The sequence below is a fragment of the Anabrus simplex genome, chromosome X (genome assembly GCF_040414725.1).
Source record: "Anabrus simplex isolate iqAnaSimp1 chromosome X, ASM4041472v1, whole genome shotgun sequence".
Classification (NCBI taxonomy): Eukaryota; Metazoa; Arthropoda; class Insecta; order Orthoptera; family Tettigoniidae; genus Anabrus; species Anabrus simplex.
In genome coordinates, this window is record NC_090279.1 from 153,058,710 (window position 1) to 153,073,322 (window position 14,613).

Genomic DNA, 14,613 nt, shown 5'->3' on the forward strand with positions numbered 1-14,613 from the left:
GTTAATGAACGTCGATATTTCATTTGAAAGCGGCCAATCAGCGAAGGACTTCCGGCCACTTGCGTTCAAAGCTGAAATGGTGGGACTTGAAAACAAATTTTTGAAGTTCACCAAACATGAGCTAAAATCGGGAGAAACAGTAGAATAATCAGGAGGCGGGAAACAATGTCGAAAATCGGGAGTCTCCCGCCTAAATCGGGAAAGTTGGCAGGTATGGTAGAGGAAATCCTTAAAATGTACTACAAATTTCAGGCGAGGAAGAAAAATCAAAAGAGAACCTTCGAGGTTCACTAGGGCTTAAGCCCTAGCAAGGTAACTTCAGCCAGGGTCCACCATAATTCCACAATTCATCTTGCAAGGGAGAGAGGCACGCCACACTACCATCTTGCTTCACTCTCCAAACCGTCATGGCGATTACCCATCAGTCAGTTCACTGCTTCCACGATAACGTGCGCACACGCGTCCAGAGGGAGAAGGAGCGAGTGGTGAGGTAGTTCATACCTACACCACAAGAATGCGAGAGGATACAGTAAGGCACCGTCTGGACTCACACGACAGAATGGCATCTTAATAACCTTTCCAGACGAAGAAGGATTCAGTTTATAAGTATCGAAAATAAGGGTATCTTTGACCATGAATTACTTAATAAATAACAAAGCGGCGAACCACTTTAAGAACACGAATTTCCACAACCATGCAGTTAGTCCAAAAATATTTACAGAGAGAGTATAAATTATTACGCTGGTAATAAATACCAATATAAATGGTCCATTATTGGACATTATACAGTAAATTTTCCAGCTAACTCATTCCTGGTTGCCAGCGTTTCGCTCCAGAGTGCTAAGTTGGGCTCATCAGTTGGTAAATAGCACACCCACTAAGACCCATAGCTAGTGCATACCGAATTGGTATTATAAATTTACTCATTCAGGACAAATATTTCAGGTTCCCTATGTGAATCAACATCTATATCAGGGGTGGCCACTAACCTTACTTCTGGGAGCCGCATTTTTAAGGGACAAAAATTGGGAACATGTTTAGAAAATGGTTCATAAAATGAAGACACCCTTTTCATTTTATAACAAATGAAGGAACATTGATTTTGTACACTACACACAACATTATTTTTCAGGTACACATCAAGGAATGAATTTTACTTTTGAGAAGTGCTTTTTTGAGTGTTCATTTTTGCTGTTAGTCTTTTGAAATCTGGCTGATAATTGGTAAGTTCAGTTCACACAAGTTCACTTAAATGTTGATCAGTTAGTTCAGATCGATGTTTGGATTTAATGAATTTAAGCGTTGAGTATAGTGATGCATACACATAAGTAGTCCCAAAGATTGAGATAAGTCTCCTGGCACACTTTTGTTAGTGGGTATTTTTCTTCTGGAACATTCTTCAAAAATTCTATGGTAGAAATGCCACTTCGTTTGAGTCCTTTTAGTCTGTCGTTCTCTTGCAGTTCTAGTAGCTCCAACTCTACAGCTGCTGTATCCTTTGTTATTGGTGATGAAACAGGACAGCCATCGCCCACAACATCAACAGAAAAAGGATTGTCCAGGAATGAAACTGAATGTTTAAGTGATCTCAAATCATGAAATCTGTCATTGATTTCTTCAGCAAGGCCAGGCATTTTACTCATGTGATCTTCAGTTTCCACCTGCTTCAAATATTTGAAGTGAGAATATGTTTTAGTCTGAAGGTCTTTCCCAAAAAGCTTCAACTTGCTATGAAAGCTAAATAGTCTGGGCCAATTCAGAAAAGTTTTTCTCTTCCTTGTAAAGATATGTTTTAGCGTTTTTAAATGCTGGCCCACATCTGTAAAAAAAAAAAAAAAAAAAAAAGCCAAATCTAACAACCACTGGGGGTCATTAAGTTCAGGGAATGATTTTATTTCCATAAACTGTTTGACTGGATCAAGTAATTCAAAAAAATTGTCAAGAACATTGCTTACTGATAGCCATCTTATTAAGCAGTACCATGATACGTAATCAGGAAGCTCATCACTGTTCATACCTTCCATAAAAGATTTTAACTGTCGGTGTTTTTTTTTTTTTTTTTTTTTTTGCTTTACGTTGCACCGACACAGATAGGTCTTATGGCGACGATGGGACGGGAAATGGCTAGGAGTTGGAAGGAAGCGGCCGTGGCCTTAATTAAGGTACAGCCCCAGCATTTGCCTGGTGTGAAAATGGGAAAATGGGAAACCACGGTAAACCATTTTCAGAGCTGCCGACAGCGGGGTTCGAACCTACTATTTCCCGAATACTGGATACTGGCCGCACTTAAGCGACTGCAGCTATCGAGCTCGATCCGTGTGTTTTGACACATGAGCGAATACAGTTCACAATTTTTAGAACTACCTGCATAATATGCAGGTAGTGAAAATATTTTGCTGCTAAATATTCTCTGTGAATAATACAATGTACAGGTAGGAAATCAGGAACTGATGTGTCAGCATTTAAAAGCCCAATAAGCCCTTGTTTCGTGCCGGTCATAGATGGTGCACCATTGGTAGCAATGCTGACAATATTACCGATAGGGACAGAGTTTTTCTGTAAAACACCATCAAGGGTTCTTTAATGTCACAACCACGAGTAGCATCCTTTAAAGTAACCAGGTCTAAAAGTTTTTCCACCACCTCCAAGTCCTTTGATATCAGTAGACTCGACCAGAGCCAGACTTACTGCTGAGCACTCACTTAGATTTTTTGTAAATTATTTAAAATATCCGCACTAATAACAGAAACTCGCCTCTCTACTGTGTGTCTAGCAGCGGGCATTTCGTTGATCAGTTTCTGCAGTTTCTTATTTTCGGGTTCTAAAACAGAAATAACTTGTGCCATGTTCTTCTTAATAAACTCCCCCTCTGTGCAAGACTTTTTTGCTTCAGCAAAAATCCAAGATGAAGCCAGCTTCGGTTGTCAAATCTGCTTCCTTGGTAAAAATTGACATAACCCTACTCTGACCATGAAGTTTTTCCTTTAGTGATTTCAGTTTCGTTTTCCTTAACTGAGAGCCAACAGGAAAATCTTTGTTGAAACCGCCGTGGTTAGTGTCATGATGGCGTTTTAGATTCCTGGCCTTGAACCGTGACAAAGTTCGATTCTTTCTACAAAAACAAATTCTTCTTCCCAGTCGGTATTAAAAGCTCGATTCTCATCTTCATTTATTTAGACAGCATCGTAAAAATGCTACGAGAGAAATAGGCAGTTGTGTTTATGTTTCGTAGATCTAGAGAACGCATATGACAGGGTACCGAGGGAAAAGATGTTCGCTATACTGGGGGACTATGGAATTAAAGGTAGATTATTAAAATCAATCAAAGGCATTTATGTTGACAATTGGGCTTCAGTGAGAATTGATGGTAGAATGAGTTCTTGGTTCAGGGTACTTACAGGGGTTAGACAAGGCTAATCTTTCACCTTTGCTGTTCGTAGTTTACATGGATCATCTGCTGAAAGGTATAAAATGGCAGGGAGGGATTCAGTTAGGTAGAAATGTAGTAAGCAGTCTGGCCTATGCTGACGACTTGATCTTAATGGCAGATTGTGCCGAAAGCCTGCAGTCTAATATCTTGGAACTTGAAAATAGGTGCAATGAGTATGGTATGAAAATTAGCCTCTCGAAGACTAAATTGATGTCAGTAGGTAAGAAATTCAACAGAATTGAATGTCAGATTGATGATACAAAGCTAGAACAGGTCAATAATTTCAAGTATTTAGGTTGTGTGTTCTCCCAGGATGGTAATACAGCAAGTGAGATTGAATCAAGGTGTCGTAAAGCTAATGCAGTGAGTTCACAGTTGCGATCAACAGTATTCTGTAAGAAGGAAGTCAGCTCCCAGACTGAACTATCTTTACATCGGTCTGCTTTCAGACCAACTTTGCTTTACGGGAGCGAAAGCTGGCTCGACTCAGGATATCTTATTCATAAGTTAGAAGTAACAGACATGAAAGTAGCAAGAATGATTGCTGGTACAAACAGGTGGGAACAATGGCAGGAGGGTGCTCGGAATGAGGAGATAAAGGCTAATTTAGGAATGAACTCGATGGATAAAGCTGTACGCATAAACCGGCTTCGGTGGTGGGGTCATGTGAGGCGAATGGGGGAGGATAGGTTACCTAGGAGAATAATGGACTCTGCTATGGAGGGTAAGAGAAGTAGAGGTAGACCAAGACGATGATGGTTAGACTCGGTTTATAACGATTTAAAGATAAGAGGTATAGAACTAAATGAGGCCACAACACTAGTTGCAAATCGAGGATTGTGGCGACGTTTTAGTAAATTCACAGAGGCTTGCAGACTGAACGCTGAAAGGCATAACAGTCTATAATGATAATGTATGTATGTATGTATGTAGCATCGTAACTGTTCGGACACCAGGCCACAACAACTCTCAACAGCACACAACAACTGCACACAGAAAAGTATCGGCACTCGCTACTGAGCGCGACTGGATTCACCTAACGACACTGATTCACTGACACACACTCCCGCTCAAAGCACTGTCTAACAGAAGGCGCTGGAACCATCTTCACCTCCCATGTCTTACCACAGCGCTAATAACGTTAAGCCGCACATCGCTGCTACTGACTGCTGTCGGCCGTGGGATGTCGTTAGATTCCATTAATTACATCATTTAATTTTACTCTAAGGTTTGTGTCAAGAGCCGCACAAGACTGACTCAAGAGCTGCAGGTGGCTCGCGAGCCTCGTTGTGGCCAGCCCTGATCTATATCATCTGATGGCCAGGCAGGCATCAATTTTTTGGTAGTGAGACAAAGTCTCTCATAGTGTATTGGCACTGCCGGTGGCTCCAAATAGCCTACACAGTGGCCCGGAGGCCTCGAGTTCGATTCCCAGTCAGGTCAAGGATTTTTACCTGGATCTGAGGGCTGGTTCGAGGTCCACTCAGCCTACATGATTACAATTGAGGAGCTATCTGATTGTGAGATAGCGGCCCCTGTCTAGAAAGCCAAGAATAACGGCCAAGAGGATTCGTCGTGCTGACCACACTACATCTCGTAATCTGCAGGCCTCGGACTGAATAGCGGTCGCTTGGTAGGCCAAGGCCCTTCAGGGGCTGTACTGCTATGGGTTTAGGGTGGTTATAAACAGAACCATGATTATGGTTATTTAAAAAAAAAAAAGACTAAGAAGCTCTGCTATTTTAAACTTAATATCTGAGTAAACAGAAACCTAATCCTATATTTTACATATAAAATGACTCGTTTTGCGCGAATTTGGTATGCGCGGCAATTCCGTGGAACGTAACTCGCGTATAACGAGGTCTACCTGTACCTGTAACACAAATTTGGTCAGTATTCGGGAGGTAGTAGGTTCGAACCCCACTGTCGGCAGCCCTGAAAATAGTTTTCCGTGGTTTCCCATTTTCACACCAGGCAAATGCTGGGGCTGTACCTTAATTAAGGCCATGGCCGCTTCCTTCCCACTCCTAGCCCTTTCGTGTCCCATCGTCGCCGTCAAGAGAGAAAAAAGAAAGGAAGAAAATAATTTCTTTATATGAATTGATTTGCACTTGTTTGTTCCTTTGCATTGCTTACATGAACACCTTCATTACATTTCCCAAAAAGTTCTTTGATATTGCAAGAAATCCACAGCATACCTTTAGGTAGTGTTTAATTTCAGTGGGAAATCATCATGGTCATAGACACAATACTCTTGCTGAACCTTTGTGATTGGGAACTGACTATTGAATGTCCCCTCAAGTGCTAAAATATTCTCTGTAATATTTCCTTTGCTTATTGGTCCCCATATAGTTAATGAAAATGACTAAAACACCCTGTTGTGACATATTGTATGTTCTGTTGGTGCAGGGTCATTCAAAACACAGCCTGCTGCGGGAAGTGCTGGACTTCATGAGCAAGGAACTGCGACTTCAGAGACTTTACATGGAGTACAACGACCTGCTGAACCGCGTGGAGATGAGCGCTCTTCCCAACGGTACAAGTGAAGACAAGCCCGTCTCATAATGATAACTTTATCTTTTTATACACTGTGTGTGGTTTTTTAGCAATTAGTAGAGGTGTTCAAGAGAACTGTAACTGTATCACAAATCAGAAAACAATTTTCTGATTTACTGAAAGTTAAGTAAAACTAAAGAAAGACGTGGAACTTGGTGTTATTCCTCGCTGACGTCTGTAGGTCAAGAAAAGACTGAGATGAGTATGTAGTGTGTAAGTATGGTGCCAAAGTTTGGAAATGCCTTGAAGGCTGGGAGGGAAGTGTGTGAACATCACATTTCAAGAACGAGACCCAATTTTGATATTTAAGTAAGGATTTTAAATACTGTATTTTATTGCCTTTCAAGAACAGCAGTATGTGGTTATGTAAATAGTTTCTTGATCTGTGGAAGGAAGCGAGTGACATTTTACACCTATGTACATTAACTCCATTGGAAGAAGTACCCAGTACTTCGATTAAGTCTGCCTGCTCCTATGTTGGTAGTCGACATATGAACAAGCTCTAGTGTTAATAATGTATCAGTAAGTCACTTTAGTGTCCCATCTTGTTCCTTGAAAGATTTCTCTGGTTTGCATTAACAGCTTTTGTTTCCTTTTTGTGACAAATGTTGCTTGTTCTGTTTGGGTATATTTGGTAGAAGAATACAATACGCACTGCAGTATCTTCTTAATCTCAGCCTCCTCCCATGCCCTGTAGGCTGGATTCTTCTTTTTCACAAATGTCTATACAGTGCTTCTTCCCTCTTCCAATCCTTTTTTCTTAGATCCCCTTCTCCCTTATTTTTCAGTTTCGGTCTTCCTGTCTTCCTTGACTCTTCAGTTTCCAGATATCCAACTCTTTTCCACTGTTAGTCCTTCCCTCTTTTCTACACATGCCCATACCATCTTAGCCTACTTCCTTGAACCTTCTTTCCTAGGGGTCCCACTTTTGCTGATCTTCTGTAATCCATTGTTATTCTATCCGTTCTTGTAACTCCACTCATTCTCATTTCCACTTCCTTCGTTCATTTTTGAAAGTTGTTCTTCTTCTTCTTGTGCTGCCTCCTCACAGAGCGTTGGTAACCATCATGAAGTAAGTTTTGTGCGGTTCTCGTATCAGTGTTGCCGTATCCTGGCTGTCGAACTACTGTTGGAATTCCTTTCATTTTGGCCAGCTGTGGATCATCTTAATTTGATTTCACCTGCTTCTGGGCTTCGATTTTCACCCAGTACTCCTTCATTCTTTCACTCTGCAATCTCCTCATCTCTTCCTTCCATGGTACTTGAGTCCAATATCTAAATTTTTCCTGGAAACTCGTGGCGTTCTTGATTTTTGACTTGTAAACTTCTCTGTTGCTGACTGTTCCTTGTATTCTTTCAGGGCTGTTGGCATTTGTTATAGTGGAATTTATTCATTTTCAGCTGCGATTAGTTAATCTATAACTGCTGTGTTCTTTGGTCCTCTTGAAACTAATTCAGGATAAAATAAAACATTAAAATACCTGAAAAAAAAAAAAAAAAAAGAAAACATTTAACTGCAGATTGTACCTAAAAGAGATACATTATTTGTTTATTTATTTTAATTTCTATTTCATAAGACTTAAACTAAAAAATTGGCAACGAAAACAATATGTCATATCTGATGAAGAAAGGGCAGCCAGGTCAGAAAGAATGAAGAGATTTTGGGAGAGGAGGAAGGTGGCGAAAGCTAAATTCCCATATAATTCTTTGAAGATATAGATGTATATGATTTGATTTCAGTTCTCCAGTGTGGGCGTAAAATATGTAAATAAATAGATATTGTTTTTTTTTTTTTTTTTTTTCCTGAATTAGTTTTGACAGACTAAAGAACATAGCAGATCTAGATTCTGCATGCAGGGTAATCTTTTCTGGCCCATGTCCACATTTTCCTTCTGTCTTGCCCTCTGTGATCAGATTATCAGCCTGTGTTTGTTATTTCTGAAGATACAACTGAAATAGGCTGCTTTCCTGATTTTACAAGGGTTAAGACAGAGATGGCTTGACAAAGTAACTCCTAGTGATGGGATAATCAAATACAAAATAATCGCTTTTTCACTTATTTCACTTTGATTATTCAGTTATATTTCCCATTAGATTATTTTTCAATAGTTCATTCAAATGAATGAGGCAATCAAATAGTGAATATTTTTTCCATTCGATTATTCTTAGTTTTTTTTATCCAACCAAAACTCCATTAGAATCAATGAGGCAATGTAATAGTGAATTTTTTCGTTCAGTTACTTTTTCGATTATTCATTCGGAACTGCATTCGAATGAATGAGCCAATTGAACAGTGAATGCTTTCAAAATAATCAAATGAAAAGTGATGTTGTTAAGACAGTTAATTCACTCATTTAGTTTCAGCATTTGGAGATACGTTTGGAAAAAGGCGTATTTCTATTTTTCATAAGAGTTCATCCATTCGCTTATTTCAGTTGATTATCCATCCGACACAAACCGAAAAATTGATTCATGATGCATCCGAATATTCTGTGTGATACAACTGAATGATATTTGAAATTCATTTGATTATTTTATTTGATTATTCAATTATTTGAATAATCGGATGGAGGTTATTCAAATATTAAAAGTATTCAGTTATGCCATCACTACAATTGAATGATATTTTAAACTCGTTCGATTATTTAAATAATCGGATGCAGGTCGTTTGATTATCCCATCATTAGTAACTCCTCGTTGGTGATGTGGTCTAACCCTGGGTTCTTGAACACTGTGACACATCCATATTTAATAATGTTATTTGCTTTACGTCCCACTAACTACTCTTTTACGGTTTTCGGAGACACCGAGGTGCCTGGATTTAGTCCCGCAGGAGTTCTTTTACGTGCCAGTAAATCTACCGACAGGAGGCCGACGTATTTGAGCACCTTCAAATACCACCATACTGAGCCAGGATCGAACCTGCCAAGTTGGGGTCAGAAGGCCAGCGCCTTAACCATCTGAGCCACTCAGCTCGGCACATCCATATTTCAAAGGCCTGCGGTGAGTTCTTTGTTGAACCTTCTAGTGTCCATTCCGAAAGATATATCTTATAAATCGTACTTCATATTACTTGTAGGAGAGTAATGTGTTTTTTGCTAAGGCTAGGGACCCGACCACGATCCACCTCAAAAAATATATTTAATTTTTAGGAAAATATGATTAAGGCATTAGTCTCTATTGAAAGTACCGCAGACAGTGAAACCTCCTTAGTGCATTCCACATTAATACGTTTTTCCCCTTTAGCACATCATAAATTCAAAGTCATAATTCTCATCGTATCAGATCTATACAAAAAATACCTTGCTTATCATGTCACGAATTTTCGCTGTTATCGCTTAGTTCAATCCCATCTTTCCTAGCCCTGAAAATGTTATTTGTCATCCCTTGTGGAAGGAACGTTATTTCTGACTCAGGTAAGAGCTGTCACCACAGTTGCATGATAACGGGAAAAGGCCTTGAATTCCTGAACTTCACAGGATAAGTTGCACGTTTGGGGAGCAAGCCGGCAGTCTCAGGAATTTTCAGTTTTGTTTGTTGGTTAGCAGCGAGATTGCTGAATAACACAGTGAGCCTGGTTTTGCTTGTATTTTGCATTCCGTTCAGAATTTAGAAATGTATTTTGTGTTGAATGGTATAGTGAAATGTAGTGAATATTTTTCACATGACAGCCTATATCTGTATTAGGAACATAATTGTGTGAAGTTGACTAGCGTGGCGCATATTTGTCTTGTGCTAGCCTAGTTAAAGATACAGAAAAAATTGTGAAATTCCTTACTAATGAAGACAAAATTAAAATCTGTCAGAAAGATGTAACCGCTGGTTTCGGGACAACTACAGTTACACATAAATAATAATAATAATAATATAGAAATAATAATGATAATGAGATAGGAAAATGACGCAGTGGCGGAGAATTCATATAAACCAAATACAGGGAACACTTACAGGCCTAAAAATGACAACTAAGACAGGATAGTGGAACGTGCTGGGAAGCCCTATCTATTAGGTCCATGGGAACGTATGACGTTATGGGGGAGAAAAGACTTACAAGAAACACCCTCTAGCTCAACTATATTAAAAATGACAAGAAAGTTTTACAAAATACAGTTCCACGACACGGAAACAAGACATACCTAAGTAACTTAACATAAAATTTGATTTAACAAAGAAGGTGATGCTACATTAAAGGTATAGTTTAAACCGAAGGTATTTAATGGATGAAAGAATTGAAACTACGGCAATTGGAACCTAGCGTAAACTCGGACACATTAAATTAAACTTTTAAAATGACATTAAGCAAAGAAATAATGAAACACAAAAACTAAATGAAACGAAACCAGAAAACATTGAGAATAACATTGCAAAAACACTGAAATAACCCTTACCGCGGAAAGATAGAGCTCCCGAGGGTAGTAGCCCTCGAACGCGAACGCTCGCTTGGGCGGTCGAGTGGAAATTGACGCCGAGCTCACGCATCATTTTACGAAGCCGGCCACAAGGCCGGAAATGGCCCGATTACAATTAACCAATAGGATCAAACTTACCCTAGATTCTTGGACCTTTTTGCCAATAGGAAATCTCGTGACCATATATGGTCATTTTAACATCGTTAGCAATTGCACAAGTTCTGGAACATTACGATTACAACACCAAAATTTCATCATTGGAAACCACACGTGTGGTACAGGGTGACTCAATTTAAATAATCTTTTACATTTTTAAATCACATTACAAACATCAAATCAACCTTTGGACAAGTTACACCCTTGCAGACATTAATTTAAATTATAAATTACATAAAATTTACATACAAAAAAAATCATTTCGAAAACAATTCTCGTATCTTGCAATGTTCATTTACAGTTCCATATTATCGTGATGTTTCCATATTTTAAAAAAATTTACAAACATATTTCAGTTACATTAAAAAAAAAAAAATTCCAGCAGAGTCCAGAGTTCTTATTTCTTCATTTCTCAAAATATTACAAACAAAAATGAAATCCTTCAGATAAGCCACACAAAAACTTTAAAATTTACATTTCTAAACACACTGTAGTTCCAATTCTCCGTCCCACCGACCAGTGACAAAAGAGAACTGGCATCTGCATCTTTAAGCACACAGAGGTCAAAGTCATTCCTCGCAGTCACATGTGGTCGAGTGTAACCTCCAATTCGTTGTCTTAAGAGTGTGACCAGAAAATAATGTTTAATAACCCACGGGTGGCAAAATAAAAGGCTTCTGCTAATATTTGTTTTAGTAGTGTGATCTGCACTAATAATGATATTTTTGTTGGTCCCCATGCAGATGCTTTCATATTTCTTGTCTGGTGTTTTTCACACCTTTTAATACTCTCTTCTCATCTTTAGAAATGGTAGATGTAGTTTTCACTATACCCACGGATACACAACATAAAATGCCCTCATGTCAGAAAAGAATCATATCTAGTGTTTTCATATCCCTGTTGTCCGTCTCCGTGGCTAAATGGTTAGCATACTGGCCTTTGGCCACAGGGGTCCTGGGTTCGATTCCCGGCAGGGTCGTGAATTTTAACCATAATTGGTTAATTCCGCTAGCACGGGGGCTGGGCGTGTGTGTCGTCTTCATCATCATTTCATCCTCATCACGACGCGCAGGTCGCCTACGGGGGTCAAATCAAAAGACCTGCATCTGGCGAGTCGAACTTGTCCTTGGACACTCCCGGTACTAAAAGCCATATGCCATTTCATATCCCTGTTGGATAGTTTTTTGACATGTATTCTGTAGTACGTTTTCTTGCTTAACACCTTTTTTTCCTTCTCCCCTGCAGAAACGTCTTAATGAGGTTTTACTGTATGCGCAATTAATCCTCGCACCCTAATTTTAGTTGAGGCTTTAAAAAAAAATACTGGATGTATTGGCCGTGCGGTTAGGGACACGCAGCTGTGAGCTTGCATCTGGGAGAGAGTGGGTTCAAATCCCACTCTTGGCAGCTCTGAAGATGGTTTTCCGTGGTTTCCCATTTTCACACCAGGCAAATGCTGGGGCTGTACCTTAATGAAGGCCACAGCTGCTTCCTTCCAACTCCTAGGCCTTTCCTATCCCATTGTTGCCATAAGACCTATCTTTGTCGGTGCGACGTAAAGCCATTAGCAAAATATATATATATATATAAAAGAATTATGATTTCACAAAGGACTTTTTAAGCATGATTTTATTTTCTTGAAGGAAAAAGTGGGGGTTGTCTTGAATGTACAGAAGTACGGAACTTCTTAAGGGCTAAAAACTGTTGTTACAACAGCGTTCTCACTATATGCCATTCTTGCTGTCACAGTCTTCTACTGTAGATTATTTCAAAATTTGAGGTTTTCACACCAAAACTTATTGATAGAAAATGTGCTGGTCAAAGTAAACTTCGATGTTGGCTCTATCAGTGAGGCTGAGGTGTTGATGTCAAGTGTGGTGAAGATCACGCTGCCATGCTGTTCATGTGGTCTCTTCAGAATTGGCTCCCTCTTGGCCACTATGGGTCGATGTTTAGCATTGCTCCTGTGCGTCACTTGAACCAGGATGATGTCACATTCATATTCCTTGCATAAGCCAGTCAGTAAAATTACTTTGTCTTTAGGTAATCTCTTGATGCTTATTAAAGTCATCACTAGTAGCCTTGAAAATGTTAGTTTTGTTGAATTAATTGTTTGTACCAGTTGTGGAAAGATTAGCTAATATTTTCACCGTTACCTGGGAAGCACCTGAATGTGTATCACACAATCTTCGGGGAGGCTCTTTCCATATCCCCCAAAAGGAGTTGCCATTTTCTGCTAATGCTGCGAAAGAGGTGTGATGATAATTACTTATTTGAAAGCAGAAAAATAAGTGGAGTTCCTGTAATGTGAAGTATAAAATATAGCTAGCTAGCTAGCTTGCTTTTTTTTTTTTTTTTAGTGTATTAAACGTGGATTTTTTTAAGCACAAACAGGATTTTGAAAAATGCTGATATGAGTGAAGTTTAGAGAAAAAGATTGCAGTGGCTAGAATATATTTTTGGATCAGAAACGGAGTATTTGCTCATCAGCCAACTGGAAAATGTCCAAGAGGTTGTCCAAAGATGAAGTAGAAGTATTGTTGACATGGGAACAAGTCAAACTAACAGCCAGCATTCAGGATGCACGTAATAGAACTAAATGGGCCAACATCTATGACAAGTACTTGTGATGTGAATTACCGTAGTTATCTTGTCATGACTGAACGTGAATTTTAATCGTTTTTGTATGTTTTGTCTTCTGCCGTGGACATAAATGGCCTAGTTAAGTGTGATGAATGTTGATGATGATTAAAAATTAAACCGTGCACAACTTAGTATCTCAACGGAGAAACTCCCATTAAGGAAACAATAAAACAAAGGATGAACAAGAAGTGCATACAGTCTTCCATTCATGAGACATCTGTTCGTAGTGTTTCAGTACATCCGTATTGGTTAGTCATTGCCCATCTGTTCCCAGCTGAGGTCGGTGGTATTCGAGGGTGTTTTAATGCGACAGTTGTGTGTCATTGGCAGCACATAGAAGAAGTCGTGCAAGACAAATTTTCAGCACCGCAACATCTCTTAAAAATCTTTAGCTGTTGAAGGCACATTTAATCAATAATAATATTACTGTTATTTCTTTTGAAACACTAGGTTGATAACATGGGCCTTCCGCTTGACATCATGATGGATCTTAGTTTCTGTTATTTAAAACACTCGAGTTTGGTTTTGTAGCAGTACAAAGTTCACGTTCCACAATCATAAAAAAAGACAACGCTAGACTACCACAGATTCAAAATATTCTTGAGTCGCTCACCGGTATCACCTGATGCATGAAGAGATTCCTCCTCTGTCTGTTTTGTTGTCAGGCCGGACATAAAATAATCAAGAATATACGTTGCCTAGTGTATTCCAATGTCATTTCTTACTCTTAGGGGATTGTGAGTCATTAATCATTATGGATTGGAGGATGTTTCCATGAGCGTCGAAGAGTGTAGGAATTAGGATAAAAAGAAGACATATGAGGAACGCAATAAATTGGTGAGACAGTATAGAACAGAACAAGTGGTTACCAAGAGAATGTGATAGATCTGTTTTATTGTCATTTCTTAGCGGATGTGATTCATTAACCCAATCGATTTAGGTTTAACGGGCCTGTGTGCTCTCTTAGGTATCATGTTTAAATCGTTCTCAGAATGAAAAAGCCACCCGGTCGGAGCTACTGTGCAGCACTCTGAATTAAATGCCATAAACTGAACAGCAACCAGAATTTTCATACACAGTTTTTAGTGAAATATTCAAAATAATTGTACTCGATGACGACGTTAGAACAGTGATTTTGTGTGGTAAATCTTAAAACATTCGGGTATGTATAGAGGCACTTTACATTACTCATTGTCTCTCGAAATATTGGGGTTTCATTACCTTTATCTTTGCTCCAATATAATTAGATATGAGGCTTAAGAACCTGAGACATCAGTATGGAGAGGGCAGAGTAGGCCTTAATTCATCCTCATTAGTGTCAAAATATTTGTAACCTTTTATTTTTTATCGTTCGGGTCCGATAATTTTTCCATAGTGTAAATATCCACGCAATATGGGTCTATAAACTGCAAGAACACA

The 14,613-nt window shown here is 39.1% G+C and overlaps 1 protein-coding gene across 1 annotated transcript in view; it reads left to right on the forward strand.

Annotated features, from left to right (window-relative positions):
* The window catches only part of Hira (histone cell cycle regulator-like protein), a 235,811-nt gene extending 229,816 nt beyond the window's left edge, over positions 1-5,995 (forward strand). Inside the window, exon 21 of the mRNA XM_068230932.1 lies at positions 5,840-5,995. Within this exon, the coding sequence (XP_068087033.1) occupies positions 5,840-5,995 (156 nt within the window). The remainder of the gene's footprint in view (positions 1-5,839) is intronic.
* The last annotated feature ends 8,618 nt before the right edge of the window (positions 5,996-14,613 follow it).